Here is a 14,223-nt window from a genome sequence, read left to right as displayed (position 1 = left end):
ACCATTGCCGAGAGACGACGATGCGGCAAGAGCGAGTCGAAACGGTTCGCAACGGAGGCGGGACGGCGACGAGGACGGGCGACGAAGCTGAGAATCTATGCGTGCGGCGTGCGTTGGCAAAGCGGCGCTTTCCTTTGTCGAACCCGTTACCGATTCCGGCTCTCGTACTACACTTGAACCCACCCTTCCTCGTACTTCTCGTACTTCTCTCGTTCCTCCTCGGGAGCAACGGTCGATGGTAAATAGCTGTTGCCGGCGCAGGCTATGATTTGCTCCCTCGTACACCCCCGACGCGAAGAACTCCTTATTCCGCGAAGGTACCCGTTGTACGGCACGGGGAGTTGAGCCGCGGTACCAGTTGAGGTTGACTACTACCATCTTCCTTGCTGCTCCACCAATCCTTTTTGCCGACGAGCAGCTCGTTCTCGAGCGACCATTGCGCAAGGTCGAGCCAGAGCTGGAGCTGAGAGAAGCAGCGACGAGAGGGTCAAAGCGCACGAGCTCCCTCCTTTTCTCGCTCCTCCTTTGAGCGCAGAGGTGCACGATGATCCTCTCTCGCCGCCTGCGATGACAGGCTCGTTCCCGGGCGACCTTATCGTCAGGTCGAGCCAGACTTGAGCCGAGAGAAGCAGCGACGAGAGGGTCAAAGCGCACGAGCTCTCACCTCCTCCTCGTCCTCCTCGACCGCAGAGTCATGCGGGCACATCTCGAGGGCGTCTACAGGATGTCTGACTTTCATTGCGAGCATCTACGGCTTCTCCTGCCGGCTTCTAGAACGCCGCCGGGATCCTGCGAGCGGTCGAGGAGTCAGTTTCGCTCCTTCGAGGGAAAGAGGAGGAGCGGACGCACCCGTTCTTGCGCGAGTCAGACGTTGCTGTTGAAGTAGGCGAGGCGAGGGAACCGGCAAAGAGGAGGAAAGGGTAGAAGAGGGAGAGGGCGGGTCAGGGAGTCGCTTTGAGGCGAGGAAGGACGAGTTGAACGAGCTGCGACGCACCGAAGAATTTGCCATCCTCGTCCCGCAGGACGGCCTGGACCTCGGCGATGCCGACGTTGATGTCGAAGAGGCTGCAGGCGAGGACCGAGAGCGTCAGTGACTGACCACATGAGTGCCTTGCTGCGCGCCGACAAAGGCACCAACGAGGACAGGAGCCTCGAGAGAAAGAGTGGGAGGTAGAACGAAAGAGAGAAGACGGACGTGATGTTGTGCCCTCGGTCGCGCAGGCTGTCGAGGATGTCGGTGCGGAAGGTCGACTCGACCGAGACCTGCAGGAAGGACGAAATGGTCAGGGACGTTCTCCTCGCCCAAGAATGCAGGCCGGTCGTCCACGACGTCGACAAGGGTGTGCAGAGGAGAGGGAACAGGCCGACGCACATATTCGGGAAGGAGCTGATGGTGGACCCTCGGCAACTCGACGGCGCTCGCCAAGTCGTGGCCCCAGTCGAGGTTGAGGAGCGTCTGGGCGACGGCGCCAAAGATGCGCGACCCGCCCGAACCGCCCATCGTGAGCCACACGGCGTCGGACGAGGCGTGGTCCATGATGAAGGGCGAGGTCGACGACAGGGGACGCTTGCCGCCTTCGGGGTAGTTGAACGGCGAGGCTGCGAGAAAATGTGGTGTTGTCAGGAACGTGAACTGCTGCACGACCTCGTGTGCCCGGAAGAGGGTGCTCGCGAGGGAGAGAGAGCGTCAGGCGGGTCGACTCACGCCTGAGGCCGAACGCATCCGGGATGCCCGGGGTCGCAAAGTCGTCCATCTCGTCGTTGAGGATGATGCCCGTCTTGGCGTCGAGCACACGAGAGCCAAAGATGAGGTTGACGGTCGACGTGAGGGCGACGGCGCCGCCCCACTGGTCCATGGTCGACATGTGCGTCGTGCCGTGGTCCTCGAGGACGTCAAACTGCGGGTTGTAGTAGGCGAGGTGGTGCGTGCGGTCCTGCAAGGGGGGCGCAGCAGACGTCAGGGCGTGGACGCAGAGCTCAAGGTCAAGGCGGCCGGGCAGCGAGCCCGCAGGAACCCGCCGCCGACCCGCCCGATAGAGAGAGCGGACCGTGCACGACTCACGTCGGTAATGTTGGCACGCACTGCGTCGGCAAACTTGCGGGTCGGGATCTCGGCGAGGCGCTTGTCGTTGTGGATGAAGGGCGGGTCGCCGACACTCGTGCGGGCGGCAAAGGCGACTGTGCGGCGGGCGGGAACGAGGATCGTCAGGCGCGTTCTCTCGCAAAGTGGCAGAGAGGAGAGAGGACGAGGACGCACACTTGAGGGCCTCAATGAAGCGATGCTCGGTGAGAGACGTCTGGCCCGCCTCGGCAAAGTCGTCGAAGCCGTCGAGGACGTTGAGGAGGTGGCGGAGGATGGGCCCGCCGCTCGGGTAGCTGCCCGTGTAGTACCTCCTGCCGCGGTACACGCCCTCCTCGGCCCGACGCACGACGGCGCGGTACGAGCGCATGTCGTCCCGCGTCAGGATGCCGCCGGCGGCCCGAGTCGTCTCGACGAGCGCGTCGGCGATGTCGCCCTCGTAGAACGCGCTCGCGCCGTCGCGCCCGAGGCGCTCGAGCGTGTCGCCGTACGCCTGGCGGCGCACGATGTCGCCCTCGCGGAGGAACTCGTCGCGCCGGCCGTCCTTGCCCGTGTGCTCGCGCATGAAGACGCTGGCCCAGTCGTCCTCGTCGCGGATCCACTCGTTGAGCGTCGGCCCGCCCTTGCCGCCCGTCCACTGGCTGATGCGCGTGTTGAGCCGGCGCGAGAGCTCCTTGCCGACCGCGAACTCGCGCGCGAGCTCGGCGGCGGGCGCAAAGAGCCGGGCCCACGAGACGCCGCCGCCGCACGCGTGGTACGCCGCCTCGAAGCCGCGCAGCTCGCCCGGGACGCCGACGGCGAGGCCGCCGACCTTGCTCGCACGCGCCGGATTCCACTCGGGGTCGTCCGGGCGCGCGTCACGCGTGAACATGTCGGCACGAGCGAGGGCTGGTGCGGCCTCGCGGAAGTCGATCGAGATGGGGTGGGTGCAGCGAGGGTTGGACGTGTAGGCAGAGGGGAGGAGCGTGTCGGACGCCGAGGTGGACGAGTTGAGGGAGGGAGGGCGGATGACCATGAAGCCGCCGCCGCCGATACCGGACGAGAACGAGTTGACGACGCCGACGCACAGGGCGGTCGCGATGGCGGCGTCGACGGCGGTACCGTTCTCGCGCAAGACTGTGAAAGAGGCAGGCGTCAGGTCGTGCGACGAGTTCGGTTTAAGAGGAGAGAGAGAGCGAGACGGACTCTCGACGCCGATCTGGCTGCACCTCTGCTCCTCGCTCGCGACGGCGCCGTTCCAGCCCGTGACGAGGTAGCTCGGGTTGCGCGTGCCCTTGCCCGGTGGCGGCAGGTGCGTCATGTCGGGCGTGTCGCGCTTCTTGCCGCCGCCGTCCCCACCGCCTCCCCCTCCTCCGCCGCCTCGCCGACCGATCGTGAGCGGGAGGACGATAGCGAGGACGATACCGGCGACGAGGACGAGCCCGAGGCAGGCCAACAAGGCCTGGCGGACGCGCCGTGCCCTCCTCGCGCGGTACAGGGCACGCTCGGCGTCGAGGGCGGCCTGGTCGTCGCGCTCGGGGGCGCGCTCGAGGAGGGCGGCCTGGGCCTCGGCGGTGAGCGGGATCGGGTTTCCGGACGCCCGAGAGAGGGCGCGCTGGCGGTACGAAGGTCGGGCGGGCGAGAGGGTCTGGGTCGAGCCGGGCGGAGGGCTGTGGAGGAGGGGGGACCGCTCGTCGACGGGCGACGACGGCGTGGCCGTGCCCTTGGCGTGGCCATTTGCAGACATGGCGAGCAGGCCTGGTTGAGCTCGAGCTCGAGCGCTCTGGTGCGTGTGAGGAGCGAGAGACGAGCACGCGGTCCTCATCTCGCTCGGCTCCACTCGCCGGATCTCACCTCTCGCAACGCCGCCAGCTCAAGTGACAAATAAAGGGACGAGTTACAGATGATGTACGCAGGACGGCGATCTAGGCGCGAAAAATCTAGCTCGACAGCTCGCGGAAAGGGGAAACCCGTCGACGGAGGAGGGACTTGAGCCTCGAGCCGTCGACGACGAAGGCGAACGGGCGACCTGGCTCGACAGCTCGACAGCGACGAGGACGACGAGGGCTCAGACGAGAGAGAAGCCGCCGTCGACCACGACCGTCGTCCCGGCTGCAGAGCGAGAGAGAGTTTGTCAGTGTCCTTGCGCTCACTGCGGCGACGAGCGAAGAGAGAGGGGGACGCACTCGTGAAGCGACTCGCGTCACTAGCGAACAGGACGGCGGCGCCCTTGAGCTCCTCGACGCCGCCGACACGTCCGAGAGGTGTCGCTTGCTGCCACGTCTTGGCGAGCGACGGGTCGCGCTCGAGCAGGGTGGCGACCTCGGGCGTCTGTGGGTCGCCCGAGTCAGTCGTCACACGCACGAGAGAAGGAGAGAGGGCGAGAGAAAAAGGAGGGGGCGCACCTTGATGAACCCGGGCGAGATCGTGTTGAAGCGGACGTGGCGAGCGGCAAACTCGGCGCCGAGCACCTTGCTGAGGCGGCTCATCTCGCCCGTGCCCGCCGTGCGCGCCGAGTCGCACCCTGCGATAGTCGACTCGCCGAGCGGCTGCGGCTGGGGCAGGTCGACGCGCGGGCCGTACGGCGCGCTGAGGAGGATGACGCTCGCGCTGCGCTCGGGCCCGTCGAAAGCGCCCGACGACGACGACGACGTCGCCATCGACTCGGCGAACGTGCGCTGGAGCGGCATCGACGCCGTCGCGTCGCTGACGTCGTGCGGTGGGCCGCAGCACAGGACGTCGACCTGGCGGGACGAACCGAACACGCGCTCGACGGCGGCGAGGACGATGCTCGCGGCGTCCTTCTCGCTCGCGGCGTGCTCGATCGGGACCTCGACGAGGCGGTCGCGAGGAAACCCGCGCTCGGCGGCGAGCTTGTGGAGCTGGGCGACGGGCGACGCGGCGAGAGGGTCGAGCGGGGTGCTCGAGTCGACGGCGGGTTCGCGCACGGCGAGGACGATGTCGTTGGCGCCTGCCTCGAGGAACGTGGCGGCGAGAGTGAGGGCGATCGAGTGGTCGGGGTGGAAGACGACGCAGAGCTGCGGAAGAAAGGGTTCGTCAGGTCGAGGCGAGCGAGGGAGGGAGAGTTGGCGAGAATGGGGGACGCACCTTGTTCTCGAGGCTGAGCGACTTGAGCGTCCTGCCCCTGCGCTGACCCTTGACGACAGCCTGCGCGCCTGGACTGCTCGGCTCGTGCGCGTGCGCCGCCGTCGCGCCCTCGCGCGAGAAGCTCGTCGCCACCGGCTGGTGCAGGTGCGCCGACTCGTCGCCGGCCCACGCGACGTGCGCGAGCGCTTTGCTCGTCGACGTCGAGGTCGAGAAAGTGCGCGCCGCGCGCAGGAGGGCGGGCGCGTCGGCGAGACGACGAGCTGGCCTGGCGGCGACGGGCGACGGGCGCTTGACCTCGGCGGGCTTGGGCGCGGTGCGGGTCGGCGTCGGGTACAGGCGCAGGCTGGCGAGCTTGCGGGCTTGGGCGCGTACGGCGCGCATAAAGGCGGGTTCCTGGGCGGCGAGGGACATGGCGAGAGGACGAGTCGAGGGCGAGGAGGGACGGCGGGATCCGGGGCTTTGGCGAGGCTGAGCGTGCGGAAAGTAGAGGAGAGAGCGCGCTCAGGGCAGACGCGGTCGTCTTACGGCGAGCGAGCGAGCGAGCGAGAGGCAGATTGCGTCGAGGGCGTGCTGCGCGAGGCACGCACACAGACAGGAGCACGCTCGCTCTTGACGCGCGTGCGAAGCCTCTCAACTCCTGTCTGCGGAGCGACCACACCGAGAGCCGCGCGAGCGAGCCTGCAGGACGCGTACGCTGTCGTCGACGAGAGTTTGCGACGTCGACGTCAGGCGGACCGGCAAAAGGGCCCGGGCGGCGGTGCAGGCGGCGAGCGGGTCGCTGCGCCTCGCGCGTGTGCGCGTGTGCGCGAGCGTAACCTTCGCGTCGACCGGCCGAGAGAGCGCGAGGCTTGCGACGGCGCGTGAGGAGGAGGAGGAAGGGAGGAAGTTAAGACGTCGACGGCCGCCGCGGTCTCGTCGTCGCCTCGCTCAGGGAAGCGAGCAGCGTCTCTGTTCGCTGTGCGACACTGTACAAGGGGCTGTCTGGCCATGCTCGAGTGCGCTCGAGCAGCGTGAAGGAGAGAGTGAGAGATCCGGTGGTTCTGCGAGCCGGACGCCTGGCCGGTCGGCTCCTCTGCTCGCAAACTGTCCGAAGCGGCGGTGCAGCCTCGCCAAACCGCTCTACCGACACCACCACCAGCCAGCCCCACCCCTCGCGCGCACAGCAGTCCCGCCCCGAGCCCGCCCTCGCCGTCCCCCCTGCCCTCCCTCCTCGTCCACCCCGGCCATCCGCCCAGCTCGACTCGGACATCGAGACGACCAGTGCCCAGCCCGACAGCACACCTCGACTCGGCACAGCTCCACCCTCGCCAGCTCCACCCTCGCCGACGCCTCGTCGAGCGCACCTCATGTCGGCTCCTCCGCCTCAACCTCCGACCTTCTACCCGCCCACCTACGCCTCGAGTACCGCCCTCGGCGCAGCAGGGTGGGGCCAAGATCCCGCCGCCGCCGCCCCGAGCCTCGCCGCCCAGGGCCGCAACCGCTCCGGCAGCATCTACGTCGACTCGGCCGCGGGCGGCGCGCACGACTACGACCACGACAACTTCTCCGACTCGCCCGCCTATGACGACTCGTCCTTGCCGCCCGAGCAGGGCTCGTCTCGAGGCGGCCCAGGCGGGTACGGCGACGCCGACGCCGACGTCGACGGCGATGCAGACGGCGACGGCGGGCCGGGCGACAAGAAGAAGGCGACGCGCGGCGCGAGGGCCTGCCTGTTCTGCAGGAAGCAGAAGATGAAGTGTGTCGGCGGCGAGGACGGTCCGCCGTGTACGCGCTGCAAGAAGGGCGGCAAGGAGGTGCGTCCTCGCTCGCTCGCTCGTCTTGCCGGGCAGAGCACTCTCGCGCTCTTGCCCGGCTGTCATGACGGCGAGGTGAAAACGCTAACACACCATCTACCCGCAGTGCATCTTCGAGGAGAGCCAGCGTGGCAAGCGCAGCAACCGCAAGACGGACGCCATGGTGCGTCCCGCTCGTCCTCCCTCCCTTGCCCATCCCTCAGCCCTACTCACGCCAATACCTTGTCGCACACTCGCAGGCCAAGTCGCTCAAGTCGATGGAGGCGAAACTCGAGTCGGTCCTCGCGTCCATCTCGAACCCGGGCCTCCTCGCCGGCTCGGGCGGGCTCGTCACCGACGTCTCGCAGGCCATGCCCTCGGCCCCGCTCAACTCGGGCCCAGGCGGCGCAGAAGGCCGCGGCGACATGCACGCCGGCGTCGACCCGTCCGTCGTCGCCAACGCGCTCGAGAACTTTCGCAACGGCGGCGCCGGCGGGTCGGGCCCGGGCAGCGCGTCGGGCCGTCCGCCTCAAGTGCGCCACGACTCGGAGAGCGCCATCACCCGTCGCGAGCCCATCGTCCTCCCGTCGATCGCCCAGACGGACGGCGTCCGGTTCGACATCGGCGGCGGCGTCGGCGCGCACAGCGACATCGGGCCGAGCCGCACCGGCGGCCACCCGCTCCACACCTACGCGCCGCACCCTCTCACGCCCAACGGCAACAACCTCGCCCTGACGCCGGGCAGCGCCGGCACCGGCGTGTCGCTCCCGTCCCTGCCGCACAGCACCTACCCGTCCGCGCCGCAGCCGCACGCCCAGGCCCACCCGCACCCTCTTCCCCACCCGCACCACCCGCACCACCCGCACCAGCATCAACATCAGCACCCGCACCAGCACCAGCACCAGCACCAGCACCCGCACGTGCACTTCCCGTCGGGCCTGTCGGCGCCGGGCTCGGGCAGGAGCCCTGCGGCCGGGAGCAGCACGAGCAAGAGCTCGCCGCTCGAGTGGAGCGGCGTCAAGGACCCGAACGCGACCGACGGCAGCCCGAGGCTGCACAGCCTCCCGGACAATACGCTCAACCCGTGCGTCCCTCACGTTTTCCTCCTTCTTCCGTTTGAGAAGGTCGCCGACTGACTCGGGACTCTCTGCGACAGGCTCGGTCTCCTCGCCGAGGCGTCGCTGCGCAACACGCGCAAGCGTCCCGTCGACCTCACCGAGGAGTACGACGTGACGACCGACGACATGGACGGGCCGAGCGTCGGCGGGGCGGGCAAGGGCAAGGGCAAAGGGAAGGGCAAGGGCAAGGGCAAGGGCGCCAAGGGCAAGGAGAAGGAGGGCGAGGGAGAAGGCGAGGGGGACGAGGACGGCGACGAGGGTCCCGAGCGCAAGAAGCGCAAGAAGGAGCTCGGCATGGCCAACCGCAACTATTTCGCCCCGGGCCCGATGAACAGTGCGTCGCCTCTTCCTCCCCTTCTCTCCTCGTGCCGAGAAGGCCGTACTCACGTACTTGCGTGTCTCGCAGTCCTTCCGCTCCGCCGCATCGTCATCGAGCAGCGCATGCCGCCGGCGCTTCTCGAGGAAAAGATCCTGTCGGTCGAGGAGGTCGTCGAGCTCTTCCAGCTCTTCTTCGAGGTGCGTCCTCGCTCTCCCTGTTCATACGGAGCGAGCGCGTACTGACGAACTTGCCCGGCGACAGCATTGCTCGCGGCACTGTCCGTTCCTCGACCCCGAGATCCACACGCCCGCCGCGACAGGCTCGCGCTCGCCCTTCCTCTTCACCTGCAGTACGTCCACTACATTCCTCGTCGAGCATGTCACTCAGTCGAGGACGGTCCGCTCACCGTCGCCGTCCCCTGCCCGCAGTCTGCACCGTCGCCGCTCGCTACTACACCAAGCGCACCGACGACCTGTACCGCAAGTGCCTGCGCATCGCCAAGCGCGTCGCGTTCGACGTCATGAGCAAGGGCTACAAGAGCACCGAGATCTGCCAGGGCTTCATCCTCTTGTGCAACTGGAACCAGCCGGCCGAGCGGTTCGAGGAGGAGCGCACCTGTGCGTCCCGACTTTTCCCTCTCCGTCGCCCTTCCACCTCGCCCAGCACCTCCTGACGCTCTCTCAAACGACGACGCAGACCAGTTCAGCGGTCTCGGCATCCGCATGGCGACCGACCTCAACCTGCACCGCAAGACGATCGCCCAGTTGCCGCCCGACGTGAGCGACGAGACGCGTGTCCTGTACGAGCGCGAGCTCCTCAACCGCGAGAGGACGTGGATGTACTGCTACATCATCGACCGCTCGTGCGTTCTGCCCCTCTCCTCTCTCGCCCCTCCTCGAGCAGCCGAATGACAGGGTCCTCTCTTTCTCCCTCGCAGGGTATCGACCCAGATGGGCAAGCCGTACGCCATCTCGAAGGAGGACTTTCTCGTGCGCAACGCGACCAACTGGTGGCGGTCGCCGGGCGCCTTGCCGTCCGACATGGGCCTGAGCGCCATGGTCGAAGTCCTCCGTATCGTCGTGCGTCCCTTGTCTCCCTTCTTCCGCCCTCTCCTCGCCGCCTGACACGCCTACACCTCGCAGAGCCGCATGATCGACGTCTTGTACTCGGACACGCGCTCGGTGTCGGGCCTGAACGCGCACCTCGACTACCCGATGCTCATCCGGGCGTTCCTTCAGCAGCTCGACCAGTGGCGCCAGGAGTGGAGCGACCCCAAGTTTCAGGAGACGGACCAGGACGAGGCGTCGCTCCGGACGCGGTCGATCGTCCGGGACTTCTATCACTCGTAGTGCGTCAGCTTTCCCTCTTCGTCCTCCCCTCTGCGCGAGCCTCACTCACATGCTCCGCCCTTGCCCGCAGCTACCGCCTCTTCCTCCTGTCGTTCGCCGTCCAGCACGCCCTCGACGACCCGTCCTCGTCGATCGACCTGCCGAGCTACTGCGTCCTGTGCTTCGAGGCGGCCGAGCGCATGATCGTCATCCTGCGCGACTATCTCGGGCCCCAGGGCATCCTCCGCTACGCCATCGTGCGTCCCTCGCTCTCTCTCTTTCTCAGTCGTAGTCGTCGAGGGCGCCACCTGACCGAGCCCTCGCCGTTGTTGTCGCCGCAGGACTCGACGTTCGTGTACGCCAGCTACGCGGCGACCTTCCTCCTCAAGCTCGTGTCGCCCACCTTTGCGTCCTTCATCGACGAGCAGGCGGCGATGCGCCTCGTGCGCGAGACGGCCGACGTCCTCGAGGCTGCCGCCGTCGACGAGCAGCACACGCCGGCACTCTGTGCGTCTCACCTCCTTTCGCCTCTCTCGGTCTCGCTCTCGAGCCTCACTGACTCTGCTCCGCCGCCCTCGCAGACGCCTCGTTCCTGCGCACGCTCATCGACAACAAGCTCAACGGGCCTCGCACGGCCGCCAACTCGCGCGCACCGACCCGGCCCGGCTCGCCCAACCCGTCGGGCGCTCAAGGCGGCATCTACATCAACAACCTCGCCATGGCCAACGGCGCCGGCGGGCACACATCGGGCCACAATGGCGGCGGGCCCACGAGCGGCGGCAACGGCAACGTCGTCGAGTCGTACCTCAAGAGCCGCGCACCGTCGCTCGGGCCCGAGTTTGCGAGCCTCGCCAACGCGCAGGGCGTCGCCGGCGGTATGGGCGGCGAGTTTGGTGTCGGCAGCATGGGCTTCCCGGCCGAGCTTGGCGGGGCCATGTTGGGCGGCGAGTTCGGCGCGTTCGGCGAGACGAACGGCGGGTTCGACTCGCTCATGGCCGACGACATCCTCTCGGCCAACGGCTTCTGGTCGAGCATGCTCATGGTGCGTCCCGAGTCTCTCTCTCTCTCTCTCTCTCGTCGACCATCTCTTGCAGTCCTGACCCTCGTGCGCGCTCGCAGCCTGGCTTTGGCGGCACCTCGCTCGGCCTCTCTGGCGGGTCGGGCACCATCCTCGGCAACCCGCACGACCCCTTCTCGGTCACGCCCTTCCACTCGCGCCCACCCTCGCCGACGGGTGGTGCCCGGCCGACGCCCGGCGGCGGCGCGGCGCCAGGAGGCGGCGGCTACGACTTCTCGCTCCTCGCGTCGACGCCGGCGGCCGCCGCCGCCGCTCCCGCCTCAAGCAACGCGCCGCCCGTACCGGCACCTCCAGCTCCCGCACCCGCACCTGCACCTGCACCTCCTGCCGCCGCGTCTGAGCCTGCGCCCGCACCCGCACCCGCGTCGGCGGAGCAGGACGAGCACACGGCGGCGGCAGAGCCGGCTCGAGAAGGCGAGGGGGCGTCGGCGGGGGAGGCGATGCCCAAGGTGGAGGACGGGACGGACGGTGCGCCGGCTGAGGGTGCGTGAGGTCGAGGAGGGCTCGAGGTGGTCGAGAAGTGCTTGTCGGTCGAGGAGGCTGCTGTAGAATGCCTGTCTCTCTCTCTCTTTCTCTTGTCTCTCTGGCTAGAGGACTGAAAAGTAACGCATGAGCATGCACGTTGACAATCGGCCGCACGTTGACAATCGGCCGTCGTCGAGAGCTGCTCGCGAGCTTTCTCGCTCTCGTCGTCACGTCTCTCTGCTTCGCGCGCCGAGACGGACACGCCGTTGAGCACAGACACAGACTTTCGTTGCACGTCACCCGCTCGTCGATATCCACGCTGCGGCCCGCTCATCAGAGCTTGCCCTTGATGTCCTCGGCGAGCTTCTTGAGGTCGTCCATATCGGCCTTCTTGGTCGGCCAGCCGATGACGAGGCCGGCCTCGTCCGAGTCCGAGGGCTTGGGGATCACTGCGCGCGAGTGAGAGGGTGAGCTTGACGCGGCGGGACGAGGGAGAGGAGAGAGAGAGAGAGAGAGAGAGGGCGGGAGGGACGCACTGTGGAAGTGGACGTGCTGCGGGTTGGGCGAACGCGAGGCGTGGAGGTCAGCAGGGCGGGTACTAGGACGTGAGAGAGGGACGTACGTCGACGACTTGGTGCGCGATGCGGCCGTTGTTCTGCAGGACAGGGATAGAGCGTGTCAGGAGCGCGGGGTTGGTGTGCTCCACTAGGCCAACGCGGCCAACGCGGCGAGCGCCTCGACCAGGAGTCAAGCACCAGTACAGGACGCACCTGGAGGATGTTGTAGTTCTCGACGCCCTGGGCGACCGCAATCTTCTTGAGGGTGGCGAGGATCTCGCCGAGGTGCTCGTCGGGGAGGTCGTGCAGCTTGGCGGCGTGGTCTGCGGGTGGGTGGGCTCGTCAGTTCGGACGACGAGCGTCACAGGGGAGAGGTGGACGCACACTTGGGAATGACGAGGGCGTGGCCGGGCGCGATGGGGCCAATGTCGAGGAACGAGTAGCTGCGAGGTGGGGGAGGACGAAGTGAGCGGGCCGTTCTGGGTGGGTTTGAGGCGGTAGGAGCGCACGTACACTGCGTCGGTCTCGATGAGCTTGAACGAGGGGATGTCGCCCTTGATGATCTTGCAGAAGATGCAGTTGTCGTCCGTGTGCGACGAGGCGGCCATGGCGGAGGAGGAGAACTGCACGGGCGGGTTGGGAGGGTGAGTGAACTGTGCGTGGACGGCTCCTCGAGTGCTTGCGCGCACTCTGCGCTGCTGCATGCTCACTCGTCGTTGTCCTCGTCCTCGCCCGAGTGTCAGGAGATGAGAAACGAGACTCGCCCTCCCTCGCACTCTGTGCAGCGCTGCTCGACATGCACGCTCCGAGACGCCGCTAGAGATTTGTCAGGGCATGTGGCTCACCTTGCGGGGCGTGTGTGCGGCGAGGTGGTGAGAAGTGGGGAGGGTGGACGAGGCGAGGGGGCGAGGAGGTCGAGCGAAGGCGGTTCGGCTGAAGGCGGGGCGGGGAACGAGGCGTGCGAGGGACAGCTTGGCTGGTGCGTGCGTGGCGGTCTCGCTCGAGGGGCTGTTGCTGTGCAGACGCCGTCGCCAACCTCCTCCTGGTCGACCCGACGGCTCGCTCGGCTTCGCTCTCCTCGGCTCAAGGCGCATAGCTGCAGTCACTGTCGCCATCTCTCTGCTCTCTACTCTCTGCTCGAGGGCGCGCGCCGCGTCGAATCCCGCCTCGTTGCACGTCTCGCTCTCCCCTCCTCGCGCCGACCACGGCCAGCTACATGACGACGCACGTCTTGCTCCGCCCGACGTCGAACCCGCTCGCCTCGCCGTCCTCGCGCTCCCGGTGCGCGCGCGCGACGTGCTCGGCCGCGTGCGCCGCGTGCGCCGACGATGGCCTCGCAGCCGGGTCGTTCGCGTGCGCGTTGAACACGACGGCGATGCCCTGGATCGTCTCGTCCCTGTCGAGGCGGTCGGCCGTCACGACCCGGTCGTCCTTGTGCGTCGGGACGAGGAACGACCCGCCGGGCAGGCCGTTGAGCGCGCGCTCGACGCCGGCAGGGTACCGGCTCGGGTTGGCGCTCCACGAGAAGCGCCAGGTCGACTGGGCGAGTTGAGGGCCGAGCGGCGCCGAGTCGAGCGTCCAGCAGTCGAGGAAGAAGAAGAAGTGCGCTTTGTGCGGGTCGGGAGGAGGGACGTTCAGGAGGGAAAGGACCGGGTCTGCAACGAGCATGGCGGCTGTGACGAGGCGACGCAAGTAGAGAGAGAGAGGGAGACGCACTCGCCACCGTGACGCGGTGAAAGTTGTCGCTCACGATCGAGCGAGCCTTCGTCGAGGTGCCGCCGAGGTTGGCGTCGGGGGCGAGCTGCGGAACGCCCGTCGCCTCAAACTTGAGCACACGACGTCCACTTAGCCCGATGCCGCTCATGTGGCTCGCGCCGCCCATCGTCGGGACTTGAGGCGTCACGACGAGGTGATGGCCTTGCAGGAGACCTGCGCGAGTGGCGGCGAGAGGTCAGTGCGCGCTCGGTCGGACAGAGAGCGACGGCGTACCTCTCGAGGCGCGGATGTGCGGAGCGTCGGTGTGCTCGATGTCGACGACCCACACGCGGTACGGTCGAAAGTGGCGCTTGGCGTGGCCCTCCCACAGGAACGACTCGAGGCGCGTGCACACGAGGTCGACCGCCTCGTGCGCGACCTTGAGCTCATAGCCTTTCTCGCACACTGCAGCGGCGACGTGGTCAGGCGCGTATCTGACATAAAGACGAGAGAGAGGGACGCACAGAACTCGATGATGTTCTCGGCAGCATGGACCGTGAACTCGCGGTCCTTCGCCGGTTGCCCAAAGTCGGGCGGCGTCGACGAGTGGCGGTGGTGCTTGTACCGCGTGACGCCAGTGAGGAACTCGCCGACAGCTCCACGTTCAAATTAGCCTGTCTTGTTCGGGCTGTGAGCTTGCATCGCGATGAAGGAGAGAGGAAGC

The 14,223-nt window shown here is 67.7% G+C and overlaps 5 protein-coding genes across 5 annotated transcripts; 1 reads left to right on the top strand and 4 right to left on the bottom strand.

Annotated features, from left to right (window-relative positions):
* Window positions 1-719: 719 nt before the first annotated feature.
* Window positions 720-3,596, bottom strand: RHOBADRAFT_39434 (uncharacterized protein). Its single transcript, XM_018413619.1, has 9 exons — window positions 3,266-3,596; window positions 2,258-3,196; window positions 2,063-2,178; window positions 1,706-1,934; window positions 1,373-1,599; window positions 1,196-1,263; window positions 995-1,065; window positions 850-874; window positions 720-789 (listed from the first exon to the last, which is right to left on the bottom strand). The coding sequence occupies exons 1-9, from the start codon at window positions 3,378-3,380 to the stop codon at window positions 771-773; spliced, it is 1,809 nt and encodes a 602-aa protein (XP_018268453.1). The 5' UTR covers window positions 3,381-3,596; the 3' UTR covers window positions 720-770.
* A 284-nt stretch (window positions 3,597-3,880) lies between these two features.
* RHOBADRAFT_18239 (uncharacterized protein) lies at window positions 3,881-4,548 on the bottom strand (the record flags this gene model as incomplete). Its single annotated transcript, XM_018412416.1, has 2 exons — window positions 3,881-4,390; window positions 4,465-4,548. The coding sequence occupies 2 exons, from the start codon at window positions 4,546-4,548 to the stop codon at window positions 3,881-3,883; spliced, it is 594 nt and encodes a 197-aa protein (XP_018268452.1).
* A 1,965-nt stretch (window positions 4,549-6,513) lies between these two features.
* Window positions 6,514-11,273, top strand: RHOBADRAFT_55870 (uncharacterized protein; the record flags this gene model as incomplete). Its single annotated transcript, XM_018418061.1, has 14 exons — window positions 6,514-6,960; window positions 7,067-7,123; window positions 7,200-8,023; window positions 8,096-8,391; window positions 8,464-8,573; window positions 8,638-8,725; window positions 8,805-8,993; window positions 9,073-9,238; window positions 9,314-9,455; window positions 9,519-9,724; window positions 9,796-9,961; window positions 10,046-10,211; window positions 10,286-10,746; window positions 10,824-11,273. The coding sequence occupies 14 exons, from the start codon at window positions 6,514-6,516 to the stop codon at window positions 11,271-11,273; spliced, it is 3,768 nt and encodes a 1,255-aa protein (XP_018268451.1).
* Window positions 11,274-11,580: 307 nt separating this feature from the next.
* RHOBADRAFT_46852 (uncharacterized protein) lies at window positions 11,581-12,412 on the bottom strand (the record flags this gene model as incomplete). Its single annotated transcript, XM_018414872.1, has 6 exons — window positions 11,581-11,696; window positions 11,784-11,799; window positions 11,870-11,902; window positions 12,018-12,127; window positions 12,189-12,247; window positions 12,318-12,412. 6 exons carry the CDS (start codon window positions 12,410-12,412, stop codon window positions 11,581-11,583), a joined length of 429 nt encoding a protein of 142 aa, XP_018268450.1.
* Window positions 12,413-13,016: 604 nt separating this feature from the next.
* Window positions 13,017-14,050, bottom strand: RHOBADRAFT_55868 (uncharacterized protein; the record flags this gene model as incomplete). Its single annotated transcript, XM_018418060.1, has 4 exons — window positions 13,017-13,459; window positions 13,521-13,733; window positions 13,794-13,956; window positions 14,024-14,050. 4 exons carry the CDS (start codon window positions 14,048-14,050, stop codon window positions 13,017-13,019), a joined length of 846 nt encoding a protein of 281 aa, XP_018268449.1.
* Between the last annotated feature and the right edge of the window lie 173 nt (window positions 14,051-14,223).

The sequence above is a fragment of the Rhodotorula graminis genome (assembly GCF_001329695.1).
Source record: "Rhodotorula graminis WP1 unplaced genomic scaffold RHOBAscaffold_15, whole genome shotgun sequence".
In the NCBI taxonomy this organism is placed as follows: domain Eukaryota; kingdom Fungi; phylum Basidiomycota; class Microbotryomycetes; order Sporidiobolales; family Sporidiobolaceae; genus Rhodotorula; species Rhodotorula graminis.
The sequence above is the reverse complement of the archived record's forward strand: the minus strand, read 5'-3'. Positions and strand labels throughout refer to the sequence as shown.